This window comes from Halyomorpha halys, unplaced genomic scaffold (assembly GCF_000696795.3).
Source record: "Halyomorpha halys isolate HHAL.00 unplaced genomic scaffold, Hhal_1.1 Scaffold65.1, whole genome shotgun sequence".
Lineage (NCBI taxonomy): Eukaryota > Metazoa > Arthropoda > Insecta > Hemiptera > Pentatomidae > Halyomorpha > Halyomorpha halys.
Genome location: NW_027109066.1, coordinates 540,723 through 550,262, shown reverse-complemented (window position 1 = coordinate 550,262; position 9,540 = coordinate 540,723). Strand labels below are relative to the sequence as shown.

At 35.6% G+C, this 9,540-nt stretch overlaps 2 protein-coding genes across 5 annotated transcripts in view; one reads left to right on the top strand and one right to left on the bottom strand.

Moving 5' to 3' along the window:
* The window catches only part of LOC106692651 (trypsin-7), a 5,211-nt gene extending 4,531 nt beyond the window's left edge, over positions 1 to 680 (top strand). For both annotated transcript variants that reach the window (XM_067047280.1, XM_014438710.2), the window contains exon 3: positions 346 to 680. In XM_067047280.1, coding sequence (XP_066903381.1) covers positions 346 to 674 — 329 coding nt within the window. In that variant the 3' untranslated portion in view covers positions 675 to 680. The remainder of the gene's footprint in view (positions 1 to 345) is intronic.
* Positions 681 to 6,475: 5,795 nt separating this feature from the next.
* The window catches only part of LOC106692649 (trypsin 3A1), a 7,723-nt gene continuing 4,658 nt past the window's right edge, over positions 6,476 to 9,540 (bottom strand). For all 3 annotated transcript variants that reach the window (XM_014438708.3, XM_067047279.1, XM_014438707.3), the window contains 2 exons: positions 8,337 to 8,747; positions 6,476 to 6,833 (listed from right to left, as the gene is read on the bottom strand). In XM_014438708.3, the coding sequence (XP_014294194.1) occupies positions 6,505 to 6,833; positions 8,337 to 8,747 (740 nt within the window). In that variant the 3' untranslated portion in view covers positions 6,476 to 6,504. The remainder of the gene's footprint in view (positions 6,834 to 8,336; positions 8,748 to 9,540) is intronic.

Below are 9,540 nucleotides of genomic sequence, written 5' to 3'. Positions count from 1 at the left end.
GTATCTACAGGAATAGTACCCGGAAGAACGAAGTTACAATCCTGCAAGACTCTGTGGCTGATTTCTTTTTATGTACTATCTCTTTATATTTTCTGAGGAAGTTTGGTTTACGAATGACAGTACGCTTTGTCTAATTGGCTAAATACGAGCCTTACTTATCGTAAATAAAACGGGAGCTATTGGAATAGCATTAAGCTAGGGATATCTGGCTAAATTCTATCGTGGATAGATTCGAACTATACACAATATTATTATATTTATTATTTAAAACTTCTTATTCCACTTCCTTAAAACATTACTTTTGGATTTGTGTCACTTTCAGTCTGAATGTGCGATATGTTGTAGTGGGAAGAGTAGACAATGAAACCCAGTTTTGTACTCTGGAAGAAAAAGCAAAGAAAGACGCCTGCCAGGGTGACTCTGGAGGACCTCTATACTGCAACGGTGTGATCTGGGGTCTGGTATCCTGGGGCCAAGGGTGTGCTAGACCTGGCCATCCGGGCATCTTCGCAAGAGCCGATGTAGCTAGGAGGTGGTTAGAAGATGTTGTATTCCACATACCTCTACCTGGTTGTTCGTCCAAAGTGTTTATGATTTCGGGTCTAAAGAATATTTGTATTTTAATATTAAACATTTATTTTATTTTATTTATAACTGATTACTTGTCAAAATGAAATAAAACAGTGTCTGATAAGTAACGTAAAGTGATCGTCGATTTTAGTAACTTTGGTCTTAAGTTGTTTCTCTGATTAAAATTCGAACGTATAAAATAAGGTCATATCATGGGCCAAACAGTAATGTGCACATCAAGATTACAATGATACTCCTCATATACTTTTAATATTTCTATGCGCAACAATATAATTATATGAAACCATAAGGACGTTCTGTTAGAAGAAGAAACACTAAATTTACGTTATTTAGGATGCTACGAGGTTTGATATTGAAGTGCCTTAATAATCATAAAAATAGTTTTGTGATAATTAATCTACTATTTATATCAATAAATTATCTTTTTCCAGTTGCTATTAAAAATGAAAGTGATAGTCAATCAGTTGACACACAAAAAAAAAATCTTTTCGTATCTCTCTATATAACCTTCTTCGACTAATACAATAGTTAGTTCACATATAGTCCGCTAAGAGCGCTTGATTGCAGGAGCGGCACAGTTATCTAAATTATGAATAAAATTTACATGGTTATACATAATTTAAGCTACAGTATTTACACAATAATTGAAAATCGTCTCGGCAGAAAGGTCGCGCCAGGTTGACCCATGACGATAGTAGCAGTGTCCCTACAAGATAAATGAATGGGACCGTTCGCAGGGTGACCTGTAGTTAACAGTAAGTCCTCTTAATCACGGACTATAAAATCGCATTCTAGTCCATTCATGGTTATAGTGTCTTGATCTCTTATAAAAATTAACGCACACACAGAAAATACAAAGAATCAAACATGTTTCAACTTTATTTACGTCTACAGAGGAGCATACCATACTCTCCAAGAAAGGGAAAGTGACTATTTTCTAGGTTTATACTGAGGTAATAAGAATAAGAAATTCCCCCATTTATGAAACTATGATTTGCTAATCCTTTCATGTCGCCTATTACGCCTCGCCTTAAGGGTTTACTCTTCTTCCTCCAAGTATCTACTTGGATAGGTTATCTAAAGAGTAATTACAACACTTCCAACAGATATTTTTTTTTGTAATTTAGTCCCACATTAACATAAATTAAAAACATATCACTGTCCCATACTGCGCCAACGGACTGAGACAAACCAGTGTATAACAATCCCGAATAGATTCTCTGTCAAGAATACTGAAATCCCTAGAATCTCTATAAATCCCTAAAAAACAGAATCGATTACTGATCCTATTACTGGATCTATCTGGGATTAGAGCCTCAATAGATGGAAGAGTACTAACAGTGAACTGCTTGGAGGGACTGTTCAATATCTCATGATATAAAGGTTACGATATGCTGGACATGTGGTTCGAAGCCATCCATTAGGACACCTCTACACAACAATGAGTCCCACTATATTTGGCAAGAGACTTCATGGGAAGCCAAGTACCAGATGTATAAATCAGAATCAACAAAGATGCGAAAGAGCTTCATGTGGCAAAATAGAAAGCTGTAGCCCAAGACAGGCAAGAGTGCAAAAGACTGCTTCGGGCGCCAAAGATCTGCAAAGTCTGTCAGCACTCCAAAAAAAAAAAAAAAAAAAAATGAAATAAAATATAGTGCTTGCTTTGTAACATACTCCGAGAAAAAAAGCCTGGATTTAATTTACATAAGTTAACAATAATAAATAAAAACATATATTCCGTTCAAACGGAATATATGAACAGAAGGTGGCCCCCACAATTCTCGCAAATGCCTCTATATGCATAGTACCACCAGCGCCGCTTGTGGCCAAGATATAAAAAAAGACACTCGCTAGTCCAAAGTCCAAGCAAAGTAAAGAGAGTAATTTTTTACTCTGAGCAAATATTTTCTTCCCCTCTTCCATGAACATTACCATGCGAGGGTAACTCAGAGAGCTGGTTCCCAACCGGAGACGAGTAGCAGGAAGAAGAAAGAGGATGCCGCCTTCATTCACCCAAGTTTGTTTCATTTTCATCTTGTGGTGGCAAGATTATTAACGTCTTCAGTGGCAATAGTCGACGTTAGCAAAGAGACTGTATTGAAATGGGTTTCCAACTGTCGAAATTATTAACAACATTTTTATTTCTCTACTATATTTCTTTTAAATCTATTTTTATATATAATTTATTTAATGTTCCATTATTTTACATTTGTTTTAGTGGCAAACCCATTTGAAACCTCTCACCATATGATCAATTACTAACAATTAATAATGAAGAACTAATGTGTGCTTTTTTCGTCGTCTAAAAAAAAGCTGAATATTTCTGTTGATAATAATTGTAAATCCATTGTTTTATATGCAGGTATAAACATTGTTGTTTTGACAAATAAAGAGCGTACTTAACGATTAATCATTACTATAGGAACACGCAGTAAAACCTATAGTATATATAGTACCCAAGTTCATATAGTACCCAAGTATATATAGTACCAAGTTCATATAGTATAATAGTACTCAAGTTCATGCATAACGATCAATTAATAAACCATTTTCGCTGCTCCTCCTCTAAACAGGTTTCATAATGAAATCTAATAGTATTAGTTGATAGTACAAGTGTACAAATTAGTGTATTAATAATACTAATACTTATTTTTTTCATGATAGTGATTACAATTAGTGATATTACAGGAATTAAAAAATACTAAAGTACAAGTTACTATTGTACAAGTCAGTGTAATTGAATTAAGATAAATCTGAAAGACTAATAGTATTAGTTTGTACTTTATTATGAAACAGGGCCCTGAGCCCAGTTAGAAATTATAAATTCACACGTTTATTTTGCCTACTCGTTTATAACCTCACATAGAGTCCAGTTTATTGTTTCCCTTTTGTTCAAAAATCCTATAAATTGTTAATAAATTCATTCTCTTTCATTTTCAAGTCCTTAAATTAAATTACACTCCACTCATTAACCCAAACAGAATTTTTAACTGAGGTGGCACCTGACCAGTTTACCATGTGCTTTAATATCTATTCGGAAGTCACACAAATTTAGTTAAATAACTTACAACTAAGTCCAGACATGTTGTACAGGAATATCTGAATTTAGGAAGTTCTCGGAAGTTCTTAATCTTGAACGAAGCCTATATATATAGCACAATACTAACTCTATATAAATAGTGCCACACTTACAATGTGAATAAATATTATGGAATAGTTGAGTGCCAGTGTTCGTCTATTCGGGTCGCTCTGTGCTCCAAGCTGGTGACGAAAGGACTTTGTTCAAAGTGATTCAGCTGTCCTTCTATAAGCCAGGTGTAATTAAAAATTTCTTTCTCGGATATTAATATGGATATCGATGGCCACAGCGTTGGAATTAGCTCACGCAACAGATCTCCCGAACGATACGGATCTTGAATCTGATATCGAAACGGCTTCTGTCGAATTTACAATAGTTTCCAACAATTCTATGCTGTCTCCTCGTCGTACACGAGCGAAGGCGGGAGTGCAAGGAATGAAGTCACAGTTAAACCCTAAAGACCTTCCGCGAGTGGACACAATTTTAAGCCCTAATAAATACGATGTGTTGCGTGATCAACCAACAGAAGCCAGGACTACAAATTCTCAAAGAACGGAGACCTCTACAAACAAATCCCAGACACTGCCGCCAGTCATCGTGAATAGCAAACACACTATCCCGGAGGGAAAGGATCTCCTTTTAAAACTGATAATTAAAACGTTTCTGGTAAGAAAAACAATGGGGGGTGTCTAGATTTTTCTAGAGACACAAACCGACCGAAACTTTCGTTTATCGTTTTATATTTTTGAAATTTTATATATATATTGCAAAATTGTTCTTTTCTCCATTCTAAGGTTATATGGGCGACAGACCATGGGGCTCTAAGTCTTTCTAGACGTGGTTTGTTCGTGGAATAGGTTCGTGACTCCTTCGCCTATTTTTTGTGAGTGCCACCCATTGGCTAACGGGCCATAAAAATACCCGGGGGGGGAGGCTGTGACTGAGTTTTGTACAATTTTATGCTTGTAATAATCCCAGATGGGGCCGGGCTCGAACTCGCAACCTCTCGGTTGGTAGACATGATTACGTTTTTTGATTGAGATTGGATAGTTTTATCTCTACCTAGTTCATTTGACATGTTAATATTATATGGTAGTGTCGCAATATTAATTAAAATTAGCTTTGAAAAAATTGATACGAGGAATCCTACATGTGAAGTTGAAGGACGTCGAGGATAGGAAAGGAACGTTAGGAAGTTCAGTCAACTGAGCAGGTCTGTTCCAACAAACACTTCTGACTATTCAGAACTACGGTATGCATTGTACGGAATTTGAAGAGAAAAACACTTACTACCCATGGTGGTTGGAACAGTCTTAGTGTAGAGAAGATTGGAGGGTGGAGGGGGGGGGAGACTTTTGCCACTACATCTCTCCCCACCCTTTACCCACAGGCAAATTCATTTTAGATTCACTGTACTCGAGACTTCGACCTTCAATATTCGTTGTCAAAATAAGATTTAATTTCATTATTTTGGGGGGCAAATTGTTACAAAAGAATTGCGAGATCTCAGTAAATAATCTAACTTAAAAATCGGTTGAGCGGTTTGCTTGAAACCTTCTGATGGGCTGGTTATGGAACACCACTAAATACATTACCCGCCTTTTAGCTTCACTTTATTCTGTTAATAAAGTAAGAGAGAGTATTTCTGTCGTAAATTATGAAGGAATTGGTGTTTTGAAACATTGATTTCATCTCAAAATAGTTTGTGCCGCCTGAACCGTACCTAATTTTTTATCAATGAAAGTAACAATATTTACATGAGAAAACATGTATTTTATTATTTATTATTCTTCTATTGGACAAAATATGGACAGGATTAGTATGAATCCATCATAATACCTTCACACCGAATCAGTATGGATCCATTACAATATCTCCACACAGGATCGTATGAATCCACGAGACAACTTCCGCCCAGGATTAGTATGAATCCATTACAATATCTCCACACAAGATCGTATGAATCCATTAGACAAGATTAGTATGAATCCATTACAATATCTCCACACAGTATCGTATGAATCCATTAGACAGGATTAGTATGAATCCATTACAATATCTCCACACAGTATCGTATGAATCCATTAGACAGGATTAGTATGAATCCATTACAATATCTCCACACAGGATGTATGAATCCATTAGACAGGATTAGTATGAATCCATTACAATATCTCCACACAGGATCGTATGAATCCATTAGACAGGATTAGTATGAATTCGTGAGTGGATAAGCCGGTAATTGTTAACTATTGGCCAAACAAGGCGGGAACAATTATTTCTTGACCTGACGATACGTCGATTGGTTTATAATATTAACCGCCTTCCAAGAGGGATTATTTCTTTCCCTGCACACTTACTTCTTTTCCGCTTTACGTAAATGTTAGGTTGTAATACACGACATTTTTTTTTTTTAATTTTCCTACAGGTATAATTCTGAGCATTGACATTTGACCCTTGATGTATATTAAAAATGTACTTCAAAGAGTATTCTTTGGATATAAATTGAGATTTAGATTTAGAAGATTCTTCTGAATTCAGTTGATTGACTAGATTAGACCGTTTCCTTTAGTATCTTTTAAATTGTTTTCAAATAAGGTAACATGAGCAAGAGAAAAGATAATTCATTAGTTTAGTGCTCAACACAAATTTTTTTTTTTGTAGCTATCTCATGAATGAGTAGACTTATTGTTATCTTGATTTAGTATAATATTTGTTGAGCCGTTGTTATGATGTTCTTGATTATATTTGAATTTCCATAATAGTAAAATAAATGCAAAGATACTAAAATCTACCATCATGTTATGTTGATTATCAGACACAATTTTATTTCATTTTGACAAGTAATCAGTTAGGAACAGGATGAAACAAACGTTTAATATTAAAATAGTAATATTTTTTGGACTATATATACTAAAGTCATGTTGTGTTGAGCGATCAAGTGACCTGTGGTATACATCTTCTTCTAACCACCTCCTGGCTACATCCACTCTCGCGAAAACCGCCGGGTTTCCAGGCCTAGCACATCCTTCGCCCCAGGAAACGATGCCCCAGATCACACCATTGCAAGATAGTGGTCCTCCGGAGTCACCCTGGCAGGCATCCTTCTTTTCCCATTCTTCCAAGGTACACAGCTGGACGTCCTCATCCATTATACCCACTGCAACAAAATACGTTTATTAGATAAGTCAAGAATCAAAACTATTGTCTAGGATACAGGAAATCACAACCTCCATCTTATCCAGCAGGTATATGCAATTTATATCGTAAGTAAATTAAAACTACAGTTTCACTTCTTTGTATTATATAAGAAATCCCGTCTGTTCCCGCCAAGTTGATTTGTTAATGTTCTTAGTCTTTAATTGAATTACTTTTTTTTTTATTGTTTTCTTTAAAACTTTGTTTTATTTTTAGAAGAAATAGATGTATTTATATTTTGTATTATAATTTTTTTTTTCATTCCGAAGTCGTCGGTCGTTCGACCATTTGACGTTTTGCTATCCAATATGCATTAAATCTTTTTAAATGCTCATTGGCAAATGTTTTTTCTAAATTCTGTCAGAGAAGGGTATGTCTCAAGGTTTTCTCCAGACTTTGGATCCCGAGGCCTATCTTGTGGAGATGACTCTGCAGACAATCGTGGCCAATGCATCTCTTCTTGGGATGTCAGCTGAGATTGGGCCGATCAAAAAGGGGCTCGAAATTTTCTTTTTCCACAATCTCAATCATATTTGTATCAATGAATTTCTCCACAGTTTTTCCTGCTGATTATGACTTAGTGTAGCCCCAACGTATAGAGTGTGAATTGAAGTCTCCATTCAAAACGGATTTTTCAGTCCAAGAGTCTACCAGCCAATATGGATTCGGGTTATTATTAAGAGGACTATATACTATAAATATTTGGTGGTGAAGGATCCTTGATAATAGATTTATTTTCACCCCTTCAAATTTAGTATTTGCATCCATTTCCTTTTTAATTTGGAACTTGACTATGAAGGAATACCTCGTACCAACAATTATTCCTGATCCTATCTGCCTAGCTCTTGGAAGTGAGTAAATTTGGCAGTCTGGAGAATCAGCAGCAACGCTTGCTCAACAACGCAAAGATTGTTAATTTTATTTTCAGATATAAAATGTTTTTATTCAGTGTACTTTTCATTGTTCAAACAACCAGTATTACAAAAGAGAGCCTTTCGTTTAAAGTTGTCAAGTTTAAATTGGCCTGGTTTTGTATTGCTCGCTCCATGTTTAGCAGCCTGGTGACTATGTAATCGTTTGTTTGGTTATCTAGGGGCACAGCGAGGACGAGATCACACTACCTCTGTATTATAATATTTAAATGTAAAAAAACGGTCAGCGGGGGTTATTTGATTGGCGTCGACTAACAATGGGTAAAAAACCTACGGTTTTGAATCAACTGCCAATTTGCCATTAGTCCTTGGTATAATTCATTTAACAGACCCTGCCTGCGTGTGGAAAACCATCATAGATCCGTTCAATATATGTCCAAGAGACTCTTACTCAGATACCAAACAGAAGGAAAATATGTATGATTGATATAAACATGAGTAATATTGGTAATTACCTTAACGATAGCTAGTTACCAATGTAAACAATAATGTATCATTAGACGATATTTACATTACATTTATGAATATCTTACAAGATCTTTTTGCGAGTATCGTCCGACAAGTATCTGCCTTAGTCAAATGTAAGCTGACGACCTGCAAGAAATTGTAAGATCTAGCGGTACTGATACCCCAACCGTAAGCATTGCATACTGTTCTTGTTTCTGACATTTTTTGGAGTTCGGCTGCAGTTTCTGTGGCATTTCCATCGGGCAGTTTTGCAGGTTGAGTTTTTTTGTCGAATTCAAGATCATTTGCAAGAGCAATGGCTCCGAAGTCATTGAATAAAAATGAAGGATTAAAATCTGGGTGTACGAAAAATTTTTTTATCAGTTTAAAATATCCGCGTTTAACATCACTGCTTCCATATCTGATTACATAATCATTGCTTCTTCCTAATTCATACTTATTTTTTCCAATACTTCTTTTTTTTTTTCTCCTGCCACCTGAAATACAAATTGTTTTTATTAATAATCGGTACAATCGAATGTCCTTTGCATAGAGGAAGAAGATATGACTAGGTAGGGGAATTAAAAAAAAAACGTTGGTTGAAAATTACTCAAACTCACTTTTTAACACTAAATATTCTAAAAAGCCCGGTTCTATTTCAAATCCTATTCCTAGAACCTCTCCCCCTTCAATGGTTACAGGACAGGTAAACTGGAAAAATTTTCGGACTGATCTAGAGACTTGAAAATTTCACTAAAAACAAAAAGAACAGATCGACTCTGCTATCGAAATACTGTCTAGATGGATAGGTGATAACTACTATCACTAACAATACTTCACCAATGAACAAAAAACGTTTTAGAGAAAACAACTTACCTCGTCACATACAAGCATTATTAATAGAAAAACGCCGGGCAAGAGCGAGGTGGCACAGAACAAGATATCCCTCGGACAAAACTCATTACAATACGTTGACTAACAGACTAAAAGCAGAAATTAGAAAACTCAGAATACAAAAATTCCAGAACTTAACAGAAAACTTAAATACCACTGACAAATCATTATGGAGAACTACTAAAAGGCTACTGAAATAGAAATCCTTCAACCATCCACTTCTCACTGAAAATAAGACTTGGACACGACCAGATGAAGAAAAAACTCAAATGTTCAAAACTTTTAACTTCCATCCTGATATCCTTAATCAAACTCATCTTGAACATATTGAAGCAGAGATTACAATTCCACTCCAAATGACCCTTCCTCCTAATGCCTTTCATCCCTCAGAAATAA